Raw genomic sequence first — 24,543 nt, forward strand, 5'->3', positions numbered from 1 at the left:
TACAAAACACATCGTCACCCAATCCAGGAATTGAAACCTTAATCTTGTATCACGAGTGCAACACACGGAAATGTGTTGCATCCAGCACATTCACACAGCACACTCATATATATATATATATATATATATATATATATATACATACATATATACATACAAAAAAACATACATAAATCTATACTACATATGTATGTGACGGTGGCACGTAAAATGCATCATTCAAGCATGCTTGATGCCAGCACTGCCTCAGTGGCCCTGATGCCTGTGGCACATAAAAAGCACCGACTTCACTCTCAGAGTGGTTGGCATTAGGAATGGTATCCAACTGCAGAAACTTTGCCAGATGAGATTGGGGCCTGGTGCACCCTTCTGGTATGCCAGCCCTCAGTCAAACTGTCCAATTCATGCCAGCATGGAAGCAGACGTAAAAGACGACGACGATGATGATGATACATATATGTCTATATGTATGTATGTATTTGTAGCCCTCTTAGACATGCCAGTGGCCCCTCAGACAGCCATAGTTACCAGCCATGCTAACGATACAAAATTATCAGAGGCAATAAAAAAATTAAAGATGACACACAAGATTACAGCTGGGGCAAACGACTGAGAAAAGCGGCAAGACCATGGTGGTGCTCCAGCATGACCACAGCTACATGTGTAAAGAAACGTGTAAAAGAATTATATGTCTGTGCATATGTGTATTATGAAACCATATCAAAACTTTCCTGAGTCATTGACTCACACATCACAAATTATCGACTCATAAGGACGGTTTCCCTTATTCTGTCATGTATATATTTCCCCCAATGAAGAGGAAGGTAGGCCATCGTTGGATTCCTTGTTTTTACTAGCCGAATAAATTGGGGGAAGTGGAATGAAGAGAGTTGCTCAAGAAAACAATCTATCACCCAATCCAGGAATTGAAACCTTAATCTTAGTATCATGAGTGCAACACACTAAAAATGTGCATCCACACATTCACACAGACACACATACACAAACACACATGTACAGGGGTATAAATATACACAAGTATACACCCTTATATATACATATATAATTAAACATATATATATACACATAAATACATACACACACACACACAGTTACAGTAAATATATATATGCATATACATACATATATATATATATACACACACAAACATATATAAATATATATATATATATATATATATATATATATATATATATATATATATATACATGCACAGTAATACTTTTCAAATTAAAATTTTCCCACACTATTTGTTGAAAATCCAACAAAAGCTTTCTAAGAAAGTGTTTTATGAGAATGCTTATCCAAGTGTAATTAACAACAATTATCAATTTTTACTTAGCATTCATCACACATATTTGAGTTTTGAGATTTCCAAACATATACATTCATACACCCATTTATATATACACACACAGATGCCTGCACATGCACACACATAGCAATATATATATCAATATATATATATATATATATATATATATATATATATATCATCATCATCATTTAGCGTCCGCTTTCCATAGTGGCATGGGTTGGACGGTTACGCATACATTTACACACATACACATATGCACACACACTCACATACATTCATTGATACTATGCCTTTGGCTGATCAGAAAATTGTGATCCTTTTGTGAGAAGAAAATTGAAGAAAACCCCTCACATATATATATATATATATATATATATATATATATATCATCATCATCATCATCATCATTTAACGTCCGCTTTCCATGCTAGCATGGATTGGACGGTTCAACTGGGGTCTGGGGAGCCCGAAGGCTGCACCAGGCCAGTCAGATCTGGCAGTGTTTCTACAGCTGGATGCCCTTCCTAACGCCAACCACTCCGAGAGTGTAGTGGGTGATTTTATGTGCCAGACGAGGCTGGCGAACGGCCACGCTCGGATGGTGTTTTTTTTTGTGCCACCGACACAGGTGCCAGACGAGGCTGGCTGATGGCCACGCTCGGATGGTGTTTTTATGTGCCACCGACACAGGTGCCAGATGAGGCTGGCGAACGGCCACGATCGGATGGTGTTTGTTACGTGCCCACAGCACGGAGGCCAGTCGATGCGGTACTGGCTACGGCCACGTTCGGATGGTTTTCTTGTGTGCCACCGGCACTGGTACCACAAAGATACAAATTTCATTGATGTTCATCTATTTTGATTTGTTTTGATTTTGATTTTGATTTTCACTTGCCTCAACAGGTCTTCACAAGTGTCACAAGAAGGAAGGTATGCACAGGTGGACTGTGTGTAACATTCGTGGTGGGAGGGAAGAAGAGAGGGAAAAGAAAAATATGTCAGAGAGGGATAGTGAGAGGGGGAGGGACATAAAATGAAAGAAAAATGTTTAGTAAAAGAGAGAGAAAAGCTGAGAGAGAGAGAGAGACGGAGAGAGCTAATGATAAAGAGAGTGAGAAAAAGCAAGAGAGGTGGAGTAAAGTCCGGAGGGAGAGAGAGAGAGAGATAGATTATGTGTGTTCGCCATCTAAATATTGCATAAGGGGAAGAACAACACAAATTTGTGACGACTTAGCTGTTATTTCCAGCATTATATGAAACCATATATGAAAAAAGTATTTTTATGGAATGCCTTTTACGGGGGTCGGCTGAAAGGTCCATAGGCTGACCAAGATTCTCTCCCGGAAGGTGACCAAATGGGGTGTATTTTCCGATATAGTCCCCCCTTGAGGTCCACACATTTCTTCTAAACAAAACAAGAACAAAGATCACTTTTCTCTCTGTCTCCCTTCTTCCTTTCTTTATCCCTTTTTTTTCTCTTTTCTTTCTCTCTCTTACCTTCTCTCATCCCTTTGGTGTTGCAGTGCTTGGCTCCGTTTGCTGAAGAAGCGCTCATCCTGTTGAGCAACAACAACAAAAAAAAGGCATCGACAGAAGATATGACATCATCATCACTGCGATACTGGTTCCCAGCCAAATGTTACTTCATGTTGGGGATCAGATGGGGCCAAATCAGGAGAATAGGGAGGGCGATTAACCTGTTCAAAGCCACAGTCACGCACGGCAACCATTGAAACGAAGGACTTGTGTGCTGGAGCATTGTCTTGATGAAACAATTCCCCATTCTTCAGTTTTCCTTGGCGTTTGGTCTTGAGAGCATTCCACAACTGCCTCAGGAAGTTGGCAAAGCACTCTCCATTGGTGGATTTGGCCCTTTATTCCTCCGCCACCTTCTTTTAAAATCATAAAACTGGCATCTGGAAATTGGCCCCTTGGGAAAAACTACAAACAGCAAACCATCCCGAAATATTAAAATGAAAGCCATCTTACAGAAAAAGCTAAACAAAACAAGAAAAAAGATCGCTTGTTTCTCTATCTCCCTTCTTCCTTTCTTTATCCCTTTTTTTCTCTTTTCTTTTCTTTCTCTCTTACCTTCTCTCATCGCATCTTTCCTCTTTTTCTATTTACACACAAACCACACACAACACACACACACACACACACACACACACACACAGATAACAAAGCAAAACAGATTTCAACAAAAGACAAAGTTTCCTGTAAAACTCAAATCTGACAAGTTCCAATGAATGAGATGAAAACACTTATAACGAATATCCACCAATTCTCACAACCGCCTTTCTTTAAATCATATAAATCTGCCACATCATCTATCAAATGTCTCTCTACCATTTCTCTATAATCTATCTGTCTATCTGCCTATCTACCTATCGATATATCTGTCTCTCTCTCTATCCATCTATCTGTGTGTGTGTGTGTATATATGCTGTCTTGACCGAGCTAATTTTCTGTTAATAGTATATGAATGGTTATCTCCCTTTAGTTGAATGTCTCTGCGTTAATCCATCCGTGTGTGTAGTTAGGTGGGTAGGTATGTGTATACAGGGGTTGATGAAAAGTACCCGGCATGACCACTGCTGCAGAGGACTGGCTGGAGACCGAACCAGCTGTGTTCTTTTTCCCAGGGCTTAGAAAAACTGAAGGGCCACTGCAACAAGTGTGTGAATGTGAGAGGGGAGAATATGTTGAATAGAATGCTAATGAAGTGATTCGTCTCTATTTTGTTTTACCTGAAGCCAGAAACATTTCAATACTCCCTCGTCTGTAGACACACATACACACACACACGCATGCACACATACACAAACGCATACATATACACGCACATGACAGGTGGACCCTTTCAGGCTGACCCGAATAGTGTTGGGACATGGGAGGACCAAATCAGGGAAATGGACCAGCTCCAGAGAAGAGGTAGAAGCTTTTCTGTGTGGGTGGGGGAGTGATCTACAACCATAACCTCAGAAATCAAGCTCCTAATGTTAACCCAAAAGTCTGTAGAGCTGAAATACCAGGAAATGAGTTCAACGTCAGTTGTCCATTCTGGAAAGAAGTGGGACGAGTGGTTGTGAAAGGGGCCAGATCAGGATCAGCTCCTGTCCAAGTGGTGTACCTTATAAAGTATACAAGAAATGCCCATGGCTCCTTCAGAGGCTGTGGACACTATTCTGAAAGATCTGGACAAATGGTATCATTCCACCGAAAGGAAGTTTTGTGCTGCCAAAGGAAGAAAAACTCATCAGCCATTAACAAATTCAGGACCATTCTCCTTCCTGAGTGTTGAGGGAAAAACCTTCTGTACTGACCAAAAAAGGGTGACCTCATACAATGAGTATATAAACACCTCTATCCAGAAAGGTAGGGGTCTCAGGTTTCTCGGGCTGACTGGAACACAACCAGCTGATTCGGGAGGCCAAGAAGTAAAGGGCTAGGTTTGGCGATCTGGGCATGTGCAAACAGCTCAGATAAGCCTGACTGATCAGTTGAGGGAACAATGCAAAGGAGCATCGAGGTCAGAACAGCATACAAGTCAGTGGCAAGACCCTTGAGAAAGAATCATAACTGGTTGCACACAATCTCCCCATTCTTTCATCATGGCTATGAATCTCCTCGTGTCAGCTGCTGAAAATGAAGGCCAAGGACCAACAATGGAATCAAGCAGCTGTCAGCAGCCAATAAGGGGTTTCATGGATGATATCACGGTAACAACTACAACCCATGTGGAGGCAGAAATGGTGCTGACCTCATTTGAACACATGGTAATATTCGTTAGAAAGAAGTTTAAGCCTCCCAAATATAGGGGTATGGTAACCAGAGGAGGTAAAGTAACAAACAAAATTAAGCTACAAGTGCTAAATACAACTAAATTGAAAACCTTTTACCCCTGGCCATATTGATAATTCTGAAAACTTTGGGTGCTTTTTTTAACAATTTTTATCCTGGAAATCACCTGCATAAATTACACAGGTGCGCAAATTACATGGGTTTTTACGGTAATAATTTTACCTTGTCCTTACCCTTAGAGCAAGTTTTGAAGAGTGCAGTTCATTTTTAACAGCTATTTTTTCAAAGTTATAATGGAAGTGACAAAGGAGCATATTCGGCATATTTTGTTTTATGAGTTCAATCAAGGCAAAACACAACGGAAAATGCAAGGAATATTAATGCAGTGTATGGGGATTGGACAATAAGTGTAAGCCAGTGTCAACGGTGGTCCAGAAATTCCGAGTCAGAAACTATAGCCTAGAAGACAAGTTTTGTCCTGGAAGATCTGTAGAGCTTGATGAGGACATCCTGCAAACCCTAGTGGAACAAATCCCATAGTAACTGTTGAGGAGCTAGCAGAACTTGGATTTGGTTACTCAACCATTCATCAACACCTGCGTGCCATTGAAAAAGTCAACAAATAGAGTCAATGGGTTCCTCACAAATTTTCCAAGTCTAATTGCACGCAGTGAGTGAATGTGTGCTCTTCTTTGCTGTCACATCTCACGAATGAACCATTTTTGGACTGAATAGTGACTGGAGATGAGAAATGGGTTCTCTATAAAAATGTATATAAAATAATGCCAAATCTGCGAAATCCATAGTTTACTGATTGGATCAACATATGATTTGATCCGATGTTCTACATGTAAAAATGACAGGAAAATAATTAAGAATAAACCAGCTTTATTTAGATTTCATAATGTCTTCAGAGAGAAATGATGTAAAAAGTAAAGATTATAGGCCACACAGTGAAGAAGATAAGTGATTGAGAAGACAGAGGGACAGATTCGGAGATAGAAAGACAGACAGGCTCTGACATACAGACAGATGGCTACAGTAGGCAGGAGAGGGACAACACAAGTGACATGATGTTGGATAATTTGCAGGAACAAGTGGGGAAGAGTGGCGCAGGAATGATGGAATACACACAAGCGTAGTGAATAAATGATTTTTATTAGAAACTAGAATGACCTGACATTTATTGATGTAAATTATAGGCCACGCAGTCAAGACGATATATAATTGAGAAGGCAGAAAGACAGACAGACACTGACAAATAGATTCTCAGATCGGACTGAGACAAACAGACTGAGGGAGAGATAGAGAAACTGAGAGGAGAGTAGTAAAGCTGTGACAGCTGAATTGAGAAGAGGAGGGAAGGATCATGAGGAATCTCATGGAAAGAGATAAACATAGGGGTGATGAGGTGTTAGAGTTGACCTTCAAAGTACAAGAATGAGTGGGGCAGAGGGAAGAAAAGTGTGGGACAGTTAGTGGAAGGGTGAAGAGATGGCAAGTAGGCAACCTGCAATGATGCAAGACACATAGGGGAGTAGGAAGTGACTGAGAATTCAAAGCAGCAGAAGAGTAATGATGACACAGTAGACAGGAGAGGGACAACAGAAGCGACATGATGTTGGATAATTTACAGGAACAGGTGGGGAAGAGTGGGGCAGGCATGATGGAATACATACAAGCGTAGTGAATAAAGGATTTTTATTAGAAATACTACAGCAGTAAGTTACCACAATTATGTCGACACAGTAGTAGTTATATGTAAAATAATAGCATTATATTTTGTTTCCTTTGAGAATGCATTGATGATTATATAAGTTATCATAGAATGAACTGTGACAAACACTGCATCTTGGTTTTACAGCACATGTATGGCATGCCCTGCCTATGGAATGTAAAAGGTGATTAAACGGCTGGCATCAGGAAAAGCATTTAGCTTTAAAAGATTATTTCAAAATGGGGAAACAAAATGAGATGAGTGATTAGGAAAAGTCGAGGGTAGATATTGCATCAGCGAATAAAAAAATTGTCTTGAGAGGTTTATCATTGTGTGAGGTAACGAATTTGGACCAATAATACAGTTGTACTTCCTAAGTGAATAGCTAAATGGGGAGAGATAATTCCCTTTTGTCAGGGAATGATTTCTCAGAGACATCACAATGCTGTGACTTTCCTCCTGTCTGAACACATTTGTGAGAATGTAAAACGTTTGCTTGAGAAAATGATACACCACAGATGTCACAGTGATATGGTTTATCTCCCATATGAATGCATATATGAGTAGTTAAATGAAACCTTCACGTGAATGATTTACCACGGATATCACAGCTATATTGATTTCTTGCATGAATATGTTTGTAACTAAGGTATTTAAATTACAGAATGATTTACTACCGATATCACAATGGTATGGCCTCCTTTGTGTATGAATATGTTTGTGTCTATTCAAAGCACCAGTTGTGGAAAATGATTTACCATAGATATCACAACTATTTGGACTTTCACTTGAATGAATATATCTATGTTTAGTAAAGTTAATTTGACAGAATAATTACCACAGGTATCACAGTCATATGGCTTCTCTGTATGAATGCATTTAAGTTAGTATTTTCAGAAAAATATTTACCACATATCACAGTGATATGGTTACTCACCTGTATGAGTACGTTTGTGTTTAGTTAAGTTAACACATTCTGAGAATGATTTACCACAGATATCACAGTGATATGACTTCTATCCTATATGAGTACGTTTATGGCTAGTGAGACCATCATTTCTAGAGAATGATTTACCACAGATATCACAGTGATATGACTTCTATCCTATATGAGTACGTTTATGACCCGTGAGACCATCATTCCTAGAGAATGATTTACCACAGATGTTACAGTGATATGGTTTTTCCCCTGTATGGGTACGTTTGTGTTTAGTTAAGTGACCAGATACAGAGAATGATTTACCGCAAATATCACAGGGATATGGCTTCTCTCCTGTATGAGTACGTTTATGTCTAGTGAGACCATCATTTTTAGAGAATAGATATGGTTTTTCTCCTGTGTGAATACGTATGTGGACAGTTAAACTAAACCTTTTAGAGAATGATTCCCCACAAATATCACAGGGATATGGTTTCTCACCTCTATTAATACATTTGTGTTTAATAAGGTTACTTTCCAGAGCAAATGGTTTCTTACACACACCACAATGGTATGACGATTTTTCAGTCACTTTCTGCATCTCTTCAACAAAATAATAAATCAATCCTTTAAGTCTGTAACATTATCCATTGTTTCAATAGTTTTCTCTTCTCCCAGAACAATATAAATTTATTTCCTTCTTTCACTTTTTATTGTTCATTTATTTCAAATGTTTTACAGCTATTTTCTCATCAACTCTGATTTTCATCCAAATTTAATTACAAGTAAGCAAATTCATCTTGTACATACTGCAGACTGTACAGTAGGGAAACGCTGCCATTAATCTCCGTTCAGAAGAAATATTTCAGAGTTTATATATTTGTCGCATGTAACGTTTTTCTTTGGTCTTTAAAAGATAACAGATGTTGATGATGAATCTGATGAAAGCAATTCTTTGATGTCACAGTTGTCTGATATTCTGAAATAAGAGAGAAACAACAGCATAAGATACAAGAGGATATTTTAATAGCAGACATGCAACAGTGCAACTCTTACTACATGTCTACAGAGATAAATTCTAGAAGTAAACAACTGAACTTTTCTTTTCAATTTCTTATTAAACTGCCTTTACTTTCGAAATGTGGAGTAATGAAGAAGGGGAATATTCCATGCGTTGTATGTCTCGTTTCTCTGGGGCTTTTTCTGTTGTTTACAAAGAAAGATCGTTTCTATATTTTTGTTTTTGTTTCTCATTGTGTTCAACATTTTTTTGATGTCCTGTATCCATATATGCATGTATATATACATATAGATGTAGGTATGTACATATATGTAGGTATATATACATATAGATGTAGGTATGTACATATATGTAGGTATATATGCATATATATGTAGGTATGTACATATATGTAGGTATATATGCATATATATGTAGGTATGCATATATATATATGTATATATGCATATATATATGCATGCATGTATGTATATATACACCCCTCTGTTCCTTAGTCTCTCATCCCATCTATGCTTTGATCCCTGCTCCTTGCATGTATAACCTGGCCCTTCGTTGCCTTCTCTCTCCTACTCTCTTGTTGTCCCCTAATCTCTCTCTTTTGCTCTTTCCTTGACTGGCTATGTACCTCTTCTACAGTTTCTGCCCTCATTCTTAATCTCTCTCTCCATTCTTCTCTTGCTCTTATCTCTGGAGATAAGGAGAAGAGGCTTGAATCCCCTACTCCAATATGGGTCTCACCAGCGTGACGTAGAGCGGTAGGAATATGGCCAGGTAACCATGTATCTATCTCCTTTACAATTGCTCCTGGCGTCTTTCATGTTAACTCTCTCTCTCTCTCTCTCTCTCTCTCTCTCTCTCTCTCCCTCAGGATAACCGCACATCTCGTCTCCAGCAACGTACCTATTCCTGCCCTCTTTCTTGAGCAGCCTCTCTCTTTCTCTTGATCTTCTTTCCGGCTAGATAACCAGGCATCCCCTCTTTCTTGTTAAACTCTCTCTGGCTCACAAGTACAGAAAAAGGGACCGATAGATGGGGAGGGTATTGGGAATGAAGTCGAAACAAATAACATGTTGAGAACGAATGTATGCGTGCACAGACACACATATAGAGACAGGGAAAACGAACTGTGGGATGCGGTGGCAGAGATGGGCTTCATTGCAAACTAAACCGGAAGTTCTGTTACAGGGACATGACAAAAATAATTATACTGATTTTACAATAAAAATTAAGGAAGCCACTTTACTCTCATTTTACAGCAAATGTAGGCAATTTGGCAATCTTTCGTCTCTAGTAGACCTTTCCGTCGATTTCCATAAAAAATTTTTTTTTTTTACATATGGGCTTGCGGGAACTTTTGAAGTAATGAGAGCGAAAGAGACTAAGAGAAAGCGATTGTATGACGGGGGAAGTTCTTTTGAAGTTACCGTGCATGTGAAGCATTGATGTATATGTGTGTGTGTGTGTTTGATGGGGTGTGGGAGACAGACAGGGGGTTGTGTAAGTGAAGTGCTTCTGTTAGTATGTGTGAAGAGACAGAGAGAGTAATGTGTGAAAGAAAGAGATAACTGAAATTTTTTACTCGGTGTATGTGTATATGTATGTATATTACTTCAAAAGTTCCCGCAAGCCCATATGTAAAAAAAAAAATTTTTTTACGGAAATCGACGGAAAGATCGCCGGCAATTTATTTGGCGGAGGTAAAGAATATGGGTATTACTAGCGAACAGTGGGCCCGGTGCGCGCACTCGCGCTAGCTAGACGTAAGTAGTCGATCCTACAACGACTTGCGCGTATGCTTGTATTTCAAGGCTGAATCCATATCAAAGAAAATTAAATAATATTTTTCGAACAAAGTAAATAAAACGCAAAGTAAATAATTTTTTAAACTAAGTAAATAAATTATTTTTTAAAACAAACTGAGGTTAGGATTAAAAAGTCGTAGGATCGACTACTTACGACTGGCTTGCGAGTGCGCGCACCGGGACCACTGTTCGCTAGTAGTACCGACGTTCAGTATTTGACTTTTCGATTGGTTGTGTTTCTCCAATTTTTTATGTATCAGAGATGTCTATGAATTGTACAAGATTTGGCTGCTATTTCTAGCTATGGAAGAGAGTTATCTATGATTTAAGCGAGATCTGGTTGCTGTTTCTAGTTATGGAAGAGAAATCACTATGTTTCGTGCCAGATTTGGCTGCTATTTCTAGCTATGGAAGCGAGATGTCTATGATTAGTGCGATATCTGGCAGCTATGTATGTATGTGTGTGTGTGTGTGTGTATGTATGTATGTATGTATGTATGTATGTATGTATGTGTGTATGTATAGGTTCGTTTATAGAAATACATAAACCCGAAGGAGAACCGCACTCTAAGTTAATATTACAGTGGGTAGGCTGGTTTATAAGGGTACCCTGGGTTTCTCGCTCATAAGGGTTTTAAACCTTACGGTGTATCTTCAGACCCCAAATACAGCTGGCCTGAAGATACGCCGTGAGGCTAAGCCCTTTATGAGCGAGAAAAGCGAGTGTACCCAATTTATATATATATATATATATATATATATATATACATATATATATTAAGGTATGTAGAAAAATACAACATGGACAAGAACGTATAACTCTTAGAAGACGACACAATAAACATGGACAGGACATTCGAACCCCTCAGTCTTCAGTCAAGAACCGGATCATCGTAGTAATTTCGGCTGATTAATCTTGATATATATACATACAGACATGAATATGTACGTATATATATATACATACAGACAGCCAGACATGAATATGTACGTATATATATACATACATACATATATATATATATATATATATATATATATATACACGCATATGTATACTTATTTCTTTACTACCCACAAGGGGCTAAACACAGAGGGGGACAAACAAGGACAGACAGACGGATTAAGTCGATTACATCGACCCCGGTGCGTAACTGGTACTTAATTAATCGACCCCGAAAGGATGAAAGGCAAAGTCGACCTCGACGGAAATTGAACTCACAACGTAACGGCAGACGAAATACCGCTCGGCATTTCGCCCGACGTGCTAACGATTCTACCCCGTGTAAGGGAAGGAGTGAGAATGGAAGTGGGAGTGGGAGGGGAACGCGCGGGTTAAGTGTCACGTGACTTTCAGAGCAGACGACATCTTCTCAAAACTTGCAAAGATTTTCAAATGTCGACCGAGGAAAGAGGCAACAAATAATTAAGGTAAGCCTTTTATTTTATTCTTCTTCTTTTCCAGAATTTCTCAAATTTTCGTTCCTTCACATTTCAAAGGAATTTTTTGTTTTTGTTTTTTCATGAGTATAAACCCTACACAGCTTTATTTAGGATCTCATATCGAGAAGACTTGCAGCATTTTATTGAGAAAAATGAGCGCCAATTAAGTTTGTGTAAAGTGATTTTTATTTCGATGAACTGATTCATGAAACTGCAAAATGGAAGAAAGTATCTCGAATACCAACAGAGAATAGTTTGTGTGAATATGTATATACATACATACGTGTATATATATATATATATATATATATATATATATATATATATATACACCGGAGTAAACACATAAATGTGAAACAAGGTGGAGAAAAGAGTACTCAAATACCAGTGTATGCTTCATATATATATATATATATATATATATATTGGAAGGTTTGGAGATGATGTACAGATATTTTATATTAGAAGAAATGAGGTACTCAGAAAATCGGATGGTTTTATATTTACAGATATTTATTTGTATATTACATGTTTTTATACATCATATAACTTAGATCATGTATTAGAGCTTTCTCCCATTCTAGTGGGGTTTTCAAATCAATATATATATGTATGTATGAATATATATATATACATATATATATATATATACATATATATATGTGTGTGTGCCAGGTCACTTTCGAGTGCTACTGGTAACATGTAACCCAGTACAACCTTTTGCATGGTCGGACCGTCGGGGACTAAACCGGCAACCCCACAAAGTTTGCTTTGTGAGGAGGGTGTTTTATTGGACAACAAAAGTTTGTACGAATGTATTGTTTTTTCTTTTTTTCTTTTTGACGAATAATAAACCTTTACAACTTATTTACCATCTCAAAGTAAGCACATCATACTGAGAAAACCTTGAGCACATTATTGAGAAAAATGAGCGCCAATTAAGTTTGTGTAAAGAAATTTTTATTTCGATGAAGCAACAAAAAATTAAGCATATTTTATGTTCTTTTAATTTGTTTCTCCTTTTAGAAAATTTGTCAAAATCTGTTTGTTTCTTTTCGGTGTGTGTCTACTTTCGGAATTGTAGGCTCGGATGAAGCTGAAACATCTAAATCTTGCTCCACATTTTTTTTCTTACATATTTTATTAAACAAAATACAGCGGAATAAGGCCGTAAAAGGAATGTTATCATCATGTCATTCAAAACGACTTAAAAATGTATTTCTTCAAAATTTCGTTAATAATATGTATTTTTCTGAAAATGAGGAAAAAATCCAGTGGGGCACAAAATAGTAGACCTACCATATCTCCTTTTCTCTGTCTATTTATCTTTATCTATCTAATTCCTATATCTCTTTCCCTCTCTCTTTCATTCTCATACACGTTTGTATATTCGTATATAGATATTTAGATATGCAGATATATAGATTATATATATATATATATATATATATATATATATATATATATATATACACATACATACATACAGATAGACAGACATAAATATGTACGTATATATATATATACATATATGTATATATACACGCATATGTATCTTATGCATATGTATACTACCCACATCATACCCCGTGTAAGGGAAGGAGTGAGAATGGAAGTGGGAGTGAGAATAGAAGTGGGAGTGGGAGGGGAACGCGCGGGTTAAGTGTCACGTGACTTTCAGAGCAGACGACATCTTCTCAAAACTTCCAAAGATTTTCATATGTCGACCGAGGAAAGAGGCAACAAATAATTAAGGTAAGCCTTTTATTTTATTCTTCTTCTTTTCCAGAATTTCTCAAATTTTTGTTCCTTCTCATTTCAAAGGGATTTTTTGTTTTTGTTTTTTCAAGAGTATAAACCCTACACAGCTTTATTTAGGATCTCATATCGAGAAGACTTGCAGCATTTTATTGAGAAAAATGAGCGCCAATTAAGTTTGTGTAAAGTGATTTTTATTTCGATGAACTGTTTCATGAAACTGCAAAATGGAAGAAAGTATCTCGAATACCAACAGAGAATAGTTTGTGTGAATATGTATATATATATATATATATATATATATATATATATATATATACCGGAGTAAACACATAAATGTGAAACAAGGTGGAGAAAAGAGTACTCAGATACCAGTGGTATGCTTTATATATATATATATATTGGAAGGTTTGGAGATGATGTACAGGTATTTTATATTAGAAGAAATGAGGTACTCAGAAAATCGGATGGTTTATATTTACAGGTATTTATTTGTATATTACATGTTTTTATACATCATATAACTTAGATCATGTATTAGAGCTTTCTCCCATTCTAGCGGGGTTTTCAAATCAATATATATATATATATATGTGTGTGTATTCGTATATATATATATATATATATATATATATGTGTGTGTGTGTGTGTGTATAAATATGTATATATACATATATATATATATATATGTGTGTGCCAGGTCACTTTCGAGTGCTACTGGTAACATGTAACCCAGTACAACCTTTTGCATGGTCGGGTCGTCAGGACCCAAACCGGCAACCCCACAAAGTTTGCTTTGTGAGGAGGGTGTTTTATTGGACAACAAAAGTTTGTACGAATGTATTGTTTTTTCTTTTTCTATTTGACGAATAATAAACCTATACAACTTATTTACCATCTCAAAGTAAGAACATCCTACTGAGAAAACCTTGAGAACATTATTGGGAAAAATGAGCTCCAATTAAGTTTGTGTAAAGAAATTTTTATTTCGATGAAGCAACAAAAAATTAAGCATATTTTATGTTCTTTTAATTTGTTTCTCCTTTTAGAAAATTTGTCAAAATCTGTTTGTTTCTTTTCGGTGTGTGTCTACTTTCGGAATTGTAGGCTCGGATGAAGCTGAAACATCTAAATCTTGCTCCACATTTTTTTACATATTTTATTAAACAAAATACAGCGGAATAAGGCCGTAAAAGGAATGTTATCATCATGTCATTCAAAACGACTTAAAAATGTATTTCTTCAAAATTTCGTTAATAATATGTATTTTTCTGAAAATGAGGAAAAAATCCAGTGGGGCACCAAATAGTAGACCTACCATCTCCCCTTTTCTCTGTCTATTTATCTTTATCTATCTAATTCCTATATCTCTTTCCCTCTCTCTTTCATTCTCATACACGTATGTATATTCGTATATAGATATTTAGATATGCAGATATATAGATTATATATTGTATCTGCATATATCGATGTATCAATATATATATATATGGATCTTTTCCTTTTGAACGGCAGATGTCAACACAATTTCTAGTTAACTAAAGACTTTTAAACTTTGTATACTGGTAGAATGTGTTTATAAAACATCATTTTTTCTTGGTTTTATTGAGAAAATTCTATATGTTATAACATATTTCCACTTTAAAATCAAGCATTTTGGCAATTTTAACCAATCGCTCACCTCCATTTGGGGTGAAAAGATTCCGTGCTGTATGAATATGCCCCTCGTTTAAGAAACAGATTGGGTTTATTTACATTTGCGAAGAAATAAAGATACCCTCCTCCCACCCCTAACCCTAATCCTAAAATAGATTGAAATGCAATAGATCGATACTAGGGTCATAATTATGGGTGACAATTTCATACGACACCGCTACAGAAAATGGGTTTTTTTTCTAGCGGTGTCAAATGAAAATGTCACCCATAATTATGGCCCTAGTATCGATCTATTGCATTTCAATCTATTTTAGGATTAGGGTTAGGGTGGGGGGAGGGTATCTTTTTTTTCTTCCCAAATGTAAATAAACCCAATCTGTTTCTGAGGGACATATTCATACATCACGGTATGTTTTGACTCCAAATGGACGTATTTGATTGGTTAAAATTGCCAAAATGCTCGATTTTATAGTGGAAATATAATAATAATAATAATAATAATAATAAAAACATTGTGTACAGTGCTCAGGTGCACTGCAATTCATCTAAAGTGTATGTATAGTACATAGGGTAATGTACAAGCGTCAGGAAAAGAACAGTGCATGAGTCATGACATACACATATGTGTATGAGTATGGAAGGGGGACAATCAGGTGTAGTTTCGGCAGATTTCGGAAAGCATGAGGGCCTTAAACGATGCAGTGTCATGGCAGCCAACAACTGACGCAGGCAGTTTGTTCCATGCTTCAGCAACTCTGAGCGTGAAAAAATGTTTGGTTGCACGTCTCTGAACAGATTCCAGGAGGTCAATGTTCTGAGCAAGATAGGGGTTCCAAACTGATGATGCGAATTCCAAGTGTGGTCGTACCATAGCTGTATACAGTTTTAAATAGATGGCTGGAGAGCGGCTAACAAAAGTTTTGCTGAGTGATGCCAAGACACCCTCGGCGTTCTTGACAATTTTAGAGATATGCTTTGTCCAACACAAATCACTGCTGACAGTGATGCCTAGGTCACGCTCGCAAGAGGATTTCTTGATATCAGTGTTGTGGAGGGAGTATATGGACGCAGGGTTTTTTCTCCCAAAATGCATGGTGGTACACTTGTCCACAGCCAGTTTCAGTTGCCAGTCTGTGATCCATTGCTGCATTGTGTCCAGGTCTGATTGCAGGAAAGAATTGTAGACATCAGGATCTGTCCTCTTGATTTCAAGGTACAGCTTGATGTCGTCTGCATATTTCAATACTGTGGCATTCTTTAAATTGGCATCTATGTCATTAATGTATGCCACAAACAAGAGGGGACCAAGAACAGATCCCTGTGGTACACCCGATGACATCTCATATGGTGTAGAATGCTGTCCTAGAACTATGACTACCTCCTTTCGGCTGAGAATGAAGGATTTCAACCAGTTAAAAAGATCATCCCTCACACCCATTGCAGAGAGTTTCACCATAAGCCTTTTGTCTGGCACAGAATTAAAAGCCTTAGCAAAGTCAAGGTAGACAACATCCACCCATGAGCCACTGTCAGTGATCTGAGTAATGTCCTCAAGGAACTCGACAAGCTGATCACTGCAGCTGGAGTTAGGGACAAATCCATATTGTGAGGGTCGGATGAGACTGTGAGAGCTCCAGAAGTTCCAAAGTGTTTCTCTGACACACAATTCCATCAGTTTTGCAATACAGCTAGTGAGACTAGAGGAATGACACAGAGGAATGACACTGGCAGTTTTCCACTGCTCCGGAGTAGCACCATTGTTGAGACAGTACTGGAAAAAAATAGAAAGCTGGTGTAAAAGGAAGTACCTGCTACGTTTGAGAAGCAGGTATGTAACTCCATCGAGACCAGAGAAGGCATAGTTGCGCTTATTTTGAAGGTGACGTCGCAGCATTGCAGGTGTAAATTCCATAGTTGTTATGGAATTTGCTGTTAGTGATGGTGAAGATGGTACATTTTGATTTTCAACAGTAAATATGTTTGAATAGCACTCGGCAATGAGTTCTGTGCATTCTTGGGATCATCAGTGATCTGGTTTGTGTGAGGGTTGCGAAGAGGGCCCACTGGAGAGTGAGGTCTCTGCTTCGACTGCACATATTTCCAGAAAACCTTGCTGTCAGGATTGGCTGCTATGCACTGTTCAAATTCAAGCACTGCTTTTTTTGTCACTTGCTTGAGATGGTTGGAAGATTTATTCCGCTTTTTCCTGTTGGTGTCTGATTTATGTAACTTGTATTCCCGTTCAGCAGTCCGACGTTCCTTCCTGGCAAGTCGGACCGCTGAAGTTTCCCAAATTGCACTTTTGGGGCGGTTCTTATTTTTCTGTTTACGTGGCACTGATGCTGCACATGCTTCCCATATTGAGTCCAGGATACTTTTAGAGTGTATATGTTACAAACTATAGAATTTTCTCAATAAAACCAAGAAAAAACAATGTTTTATAAACACATTCTACCAGTAAACGAAGTTTAAAAGTGTTTAGTTAACTAGAAATTGTGTTGACATCTGCCGTTCAAAAGGAAAAGATTCATATATATACATATATAACGATAAACGTCGCCCCTTTTCAAGCCTAGCCAGGCTCATGGGCCTGGTTTCCATGGCGTATGTGTTCCCCCCCCCCCCCACCTTGACGGGACGCCAGTCCATCGCAGTGTTACTCAAGAAACAGGAAGAAAGAGTGAAAGTTGTGGTGAAAGAGTACAACAGTGGTTGTAGGTTCTTTTAATTTGTTTCTCCTTTTAGAAAATTTGTCAAAATCTGTTTGTTTCTTTTCGGTGTGTGTCTACTTTCGGAATTGTAGGCTCGGATGAAGCTGAAACATCTAAATCTTGCTCCACATTTTTTTTACATATTTTATTAAACAAAATACAGCGGAATAAGGCCGTAAAAGGAATGTTATCATCATGTCATTCAAAACGACTTAAAAATTTATTTCTTCAAATTTTCGTTAATAATATGTATTTTTCCGATAATTATGAGGAAAAAATTCAGTGGTGCACGAAATAGTAGACCTACCATCTCTCCCTCTATCTCTATCTCTCTTTTTCTCACTCACTTTTCTTTGTCTATTTATCTTTATCTATCCATCTATCTAAATATTATTGTCTGGAGAGAGTCATTCTCCTTTAGTGCCTTTTTAATTTAACACACCCACTGGTCTGATTTTCACTCATTTACTTACCTTTTACAAAAATTTTCATTGCAACTTGCAGCCTTTTCAATAGTTGTTGATTCTGTCCATTATCGGAATTGCATTCTTTTCTTTTCTTTTGTATGCATGCATGTGTGTCAGTGCGCATACACATATGTATATATGTATGATGTATGTATGTTTGTGTATGCATGTATGTGTGTGTGTATGCTTATATACATGTATGCACGTGTTCACATTTGTATGTATGTGTGTGTGAATGGAAGGAGACTCCGGCAGAAACAAAAAAAAAACCAAGGCTGCAATTTAAGGACTGTCAAGTCCTCATTAAAGGCCTTTGATATGCAGGACACTGACTGGGAGAACAATGCCTGTCATCGCCACAGATGGAGGAAGCAGGTTAAGGAGGGGATCGACACTTTTGAGAGAGCACGTATCCAGCATGAAGAACTTAAGCGAGCTGCGCGAAAGCGCACGGCTCGTATAGTGAATGGGGAAAGCTTGGTCTGCAATGTTTGCAGTCGTGTATGCTTGTCAAGAGCAGGGCTCATTAGCCACCAACGGAGCCGCAAATGCAAAATATAAGTTAGTCCTAGAGCGCACAATGTTCCTGAAGGTCGGCAATGGTCTTCCTCGGTCACGAGTGGATGGCCATCATATATGTATGCATGTGTGCACGTTTGTATGTATGAATATATTCTGCATATCCACGTGCTTGTGTTCATATTTGTGTGTTTAATGTCTGGCATTAACTGTAGAACTAGAACTGTAGTGTACAGCATAAGGTGCATAGAGGGTGTTTGTAAAGACAAGAACATAATATACAAAGGTGAGGCATCTAGGAGCATTACAGAAAGACTAAATGAACATCTAAGACAATATGATGACAAAAAGAAATCCTCCATACTTTACCAACATGAAGGCATACTGGGTCAATGTGACAGCCACATTTTATCCAAGCACCTGAAGGGACAAACACTCAGACAAGTACAAGAGTATGTCCTCATTAATGAAATATCTTCAGTACTAAATAGGAAATATACATTGAAGGTGTCTGCTAAATTTTATATAAAAACCAATTCTTCAGAAAGTTAAGAGAAAACAGTGTGCTGTAGGGCCCTAAACCATAGTTATATCCCATGTTCTTTGTGGTGTGTTTTATTTTGTACTGGAGGTCATTGTCTATTTTTATATTTGGCAAATTTAATGCATTCCTGTATTTTAAAAAACTCCTAATATACATAACTGTTAACACATTTAATGAGTGAAGTATTTAAAATTTAATAAGGAATAAATATACAGTAAATTATGGAAGTCACATTCAACAAAGCCATGTGTAGAGTTGCCAGGAGGAATTCCAGTATAGAGGTCCCTACATCATGGAAAATGAAACAGAAATGGAAGTAAGGGAGGAAGCTGGGAGAAATTTTTTAAAAAAAAGACAAAAACTGAAAGTTTTGTAAAACCATTATTTACAGAATCAAAATGTCCTTTTCAATGAAACAGAGGTATATTAAAAAGAATAAGATTACAAAAGAACCTATACAAAGTAGCCTTTTCCTTTCTCCCCTGTATTGAATCCATTTGTGTACAGTTAATTTACTATTTTCAGTGAATGATTTACCTGTGAAGTAACTTCTTTCTACGAATACGTTTGTGTGAAGTCTAGGCATGATGGTCAGACAATGATTTAGTAGATTTCACATTGATATGGTGTCTCTCCTGTATGACTATATTTGTGCAGAGTTACGTTACTATTTTTACAGAATGATATAACTTCTCTCCTGTGTGAAGACGTGTCTAGTTAAAGCACTACCAACTGTGAATGATTTACCACTGATATCACAATGATAAGGTTTCTCTCCTGAATGAATACGTTTGTGTGAAGTAAAGTGACTATCACAGAATGGATCTACCACAGATATCACAATGATATGGCCTCTCTCACGAATGAAGGTGCTTGTGTTGAGTTAAAGCACTACCAACAGTGAATGATTTACCACAGATATCACAGTGATATGCTCTCTCTCTCTCTCTCTTGGATGAATGCATTGGTGTTCATTTCAGTGACTACTCTTACAGAATGATTTGCCATAGCTATCATAGTGATATAGTCTCTCTCCTGTACGAACACATTTGTATTTGGCTAAGTGATTTTTGTTAGTGAATGACTTACTACAGATATGGCTTCACTCTTGTATGAATACGTTTGTGTTCAGTTAAGTGCCCTTTGTTAGTGAATGACTTAATACAGATATCACAGCCATAAGACAACTTTCATCTCCTTCTTATCATGTCTTCACGAGAAATCGATTCTTTAAGCTTCTCACTCTTTTCCATTATAATTGTTTTTAAATCACAATGTATGAGGGGGTACCCAAAAGAAACCCAAATGTTACAACATTATTTTATTCACTTAGTTTTACATGTTTATACTTTTATCACTTTCAATGTACTCTCCATTTGAAGCAATACATCGGTCTAGACGCATTTTCCATTGTTCGAAGCAATCCTGGAACTCTTGCGAAGTGATGCCTTTTAATGCCTCTATTGTTTTTTCCTTCACCTCTTCCACATCTGCAAGACGTTTTCCTTTAAGGACTTTTTTCATTCGGGGGAACAAGAAAAAGTTGCAGGGAGTAAGATCAGGTGCACAGGGAGGGTGGGTAAGCGGTGTCATGCCATTTTTGGTCAAGAACTGTCTCACACTCAGGGCATTATGTGCAGGCGCATTGTCATGATGAAACCACCACTCTCCACTTTGGCACAGGTCGGGGCGTTTTTGTATCACCGCATCTCGCAAACGCTTTAGAACTCCCAAGTAAAATGTCTGGTTAACAGTTTGACCAGGAGGAACAAATTCTGTGTGGACAATTCCTTTCGCATCAATGAAACAAATCAGCATCGTCTTCACACTAGACTTCACTTGGCGCGCTTTTTTGGGGCGTGGTGACATTGAATGCTGACATTCACTTGATTGCTGCTTCAACTCTGAGTCGCAGCCATAGCACCAGCTTTCATCACCAGTGATGACCTTCGTAAAAAGGTCTGGATCATCTTCCAACTGTTCTTTCAGTTCACGACATGCATTCAGTCGTGACTGCTTTTGATCTTCCGTGAGCAAGCGAGGCACAAATTTTGCTGCAACTCTTTTCATTCGCAATTCCTCACTCAAAATTCTTTGGCAGGAGCTCCAGGATACACCAGTTATATCAACAAGCTCGTCAATTGTTCGGTGACGATCCTCCAAGATGAGTTCATGAATTTTCCTGATGTTTTCATTCGTTCGGGAGGTCGATGGTCGTCCTGAACGAGGCTGGTCTTCAAGTGACAAGTGACCGTTCCTAAAGCGTGAAAACCATTCATAAACTTGTGTTTTGCTCATGGCAGCATCTTTGTAAGCTGTCTGAAGCATGACAACTGTTTCAGCTGCTGTTTTCCCCAGCAGAAAACAGAATTTTACAGAAGCACGCAGTTGCATTGTTTCAACCATCACAAAAACAGGGGAAAAGTGCTGCAAAACAAAGTTGCACCACGTGGAAGGACAACTTCATGCAATAACGCCAGTCAGCAGACTGATGCCTGAAGATCGTATCAAGTGGCTTCTAGCAGCAGAAGCCTGAACTAAAATGGACTTGTCCCACACACAATGTTTCCAGTTCCTTTTGGATACCTCCTCGTATATATACCTTTCTTGTTTTTGTTCTTATCGTTTAATCTTAGAGATACTTCTGCTTCTATATTTCTGTCCACTGTTTCCCTTCTCTAGTAACACTTATGTAAATGTATCCAAGTTTACTCAGCACACAAACTCATCTTCTCAACACTCCAGTCAGATGTGCAGAAATTTTGCTAATAACATCAGAATAGAACAAATATTTCACAGAAATCTACAGAGTTATAGAAACAGTGTTATATATCTGATTTTTTTATAACATTTTCTTTCGGTTTTAAAAGATGATAAATATTGACAACATATCTTCTATTATGCCAAAGTCATCTGATTATTCTGAAATAATAAAGAAACAACAATGTAAGATATAGAGGCTACTAAAGGACATAAATTCAACAATGCAAAATTTACAACATTTCTATTGAAATAAATTTTAGAAATAAACATTTACCTGAACAACTGAACTTTTTAATGTATTAAAATTTACATCACAGAATCTTCTGTGTAGCTTACATATTTATAAAGTACAGCTACACCTTCACATTGTGTAATATTATTTAGATTAAACTAGAAAATAGTGGACAATAACATTCTTCTTTCTCCAGACATATAATATGACATTGTTGTTTGGCCTGAAGACAACTCTAACTGGGCAGAAATATGATCAAAGACACTCCATCTATGAACATCCTGTCTTTAGCATTGTATATCTACAACTACATTATTCAATACAGTCTTCAATATTTATGACCAAACGGTGAAATTTAAGGGAGATGTGCTATTACTTCTAGCAGGTCGTGTGACAACTGAATGAGAAGAAACAAAAAAACATTAACAAAAAATACTAGTGGCCTGGCAATTTTTGACCAGTTTGATTCCCCACCATGCGATTTTGGGTTCAGTCCCACAGTGTGGCACCTACAGCAAGTGTCTTCTACTATAGCATCAGTGCAACCAAAGCCATCTAAATGGATTTGGTAGATAAAAATTCAAAGAAGACTGTCATATGTGTGTGTGTGTGTTCTTGTTCCGATATCCCATGACAGATGTAAGCACCAACACGTCATTTGATTCTCATCTTCCATGGAAACATGTCTGGACATCATCATCATCGTTTAACGTCCGTTCACCATGCTAGCATGGGTTGGACGGTTCGACCAGGGATCTGGGAAACCAGAAGGCTGCACCAGGCTCCAGTCTGATCTGGCAGTGTTTCTACAGCTGGATGTCCTTCCTAACACCAACCACTCCGTGAGTGTAGTGGGTTCTTTTTACGTGCCACCTGCACAGGTGCCAGGCGAGGCTGGCAACGGCCACGATCGGATCGGTGCATTTTACGTGGCACCGGCACGGAAGCCTGGGAACATATTACCTTGCTTGGGAGCCAGTGAGGGTTGGTGACAGTAAGGACACCTAGCTCTAACTTCTGCCTCTTTGAATTCTGTCTGAGCCGGGGAAGCAAGGGAAAGTGGCTTTTCAAATCATAATAGAGATGACTTAAATGTAAATCTGATAGGTCTTCCATTTTGTTCTGGAGGTCATCTTTGTTTTTTTTTTATATTTGTCAAATTTGCTGCATTCCCGTATTTGAAAAAGGTATAAAATACTGTTACCATATTTAATGAGTGAAGTATTTAAAATTTAATAATGAATAAGGTAATTGTTCAATTTAGGGATATTAAAAAAAAAAAATTACGGGGGAGATAACTAGTAATGGGACATTGTAACATGGCGAATTACAATTTTCGCACGTGTATAAATTCATAATTAGTCAACACCGTGCAAACCACTGAAGAATTTTATTTCGTGATATTCCAAGTTTGATTCACGATAGAGGATTTCAATTTCAGGAACAATGAATTGCGGTCCCGCTGGTCTTCCCCGTGCGTTCTGCTCAACAAATAATACCCTATTTATGTTAACGCTAAGTTGATTATGTCCCTTTACTAGTTATCTCCCCCTTAATTTTATTTACTTTTTTAATATCACTAAACTGAATAATTACCAAGAATTACCGGGAAAATTAGGGAAGTGATTTTTAACAGAGCCATATGTAGGGTTGCCAGGAGGAAGATTTTCAGTATTGAGTTCCCTACATCATAGTAAATGAAACGGGGATGGAAGCGATGGAGCTGGGAGAAAATTTAAAAAGAAAGAAGAAAAAAAATGAAATTTTGGGGAAAACTTATTTACAGAGCCTTAATGTAAATTACACGAAACACAGGAAATATTAAAAAGAAGAAATTTACAAAAGAAG

At 37.6% G+C, this 24,543-nt stretch overlaps 1 protein-coding gene and 1 long non-coding RNA gene across 3 annotated transcripts; one reads left to right on the forward strand and one right to left on the reverse strand.

The window, feature by feature from the left end:
* Positions 1 to 7,566: 7,566 nt before the first annotated feature.
* LOC118768572 lies at positions 7,567 to 20,493 on the forward strand. Its single transcript, XR_005004382.1, has 3 exons — positions 7,567 to 7,582; positions 19,393 to 19,398; positions 20,418 to 20,493. It is a non-coding gene; the product is annotated as an uncharacterized LOC118768572 (long non-coding RNA).
* On the reverse strand, positions 7,797 to 8,641 carry LOC118768556 (early growth response protein 1-like). 2 transcript variants are annotated; one of them, XM_036515326.1, is made up of 3 exons: positions 8,244 to 8,641; positions 8,125 to 8,180; positions 7,797 to 7,956 (listed from the first exon to the last, which is right to left on the reverse strand). In XM_036515326.1, exons 1-3 carry the CDS (start codon positions 8,378 to 8,380, stop codon positions 7,877 to 7,879), a joined length of 273 nt encoding a protein of 90 aa, XP_036371219.1. In that variant the 5' UTR covers positions 8,381 to 8,641; the 3' UTR covers positions 7,797 to 7,876. The 2 variants fall into 2 exon arrangements, with proteins under 2 accessions (XP_036371219.1, XP_036371218.1); XM_036515325.1 differs by lacking the exon at positions 8,125 to 8,180 and having other exon boundaries at positions 7,797 to 8,104; positions 8,252 to 8,641.
* Positions 20,494 to 24,543: the final 4,050 nt, after the last annotated feature.

Source organism: Octopus sinensis, linkage group LG30, assembly GCF_006345805.1.
Source record: "Octopus sinensis linkage group LG30, ASM634580v1, whole genome shotgun sequence".
NCBI lineage: Eukaryota > Metazoa > Mollusca > Cephalopoda > Octopoda > Octopodidae > Octopus > Octopus sinensis.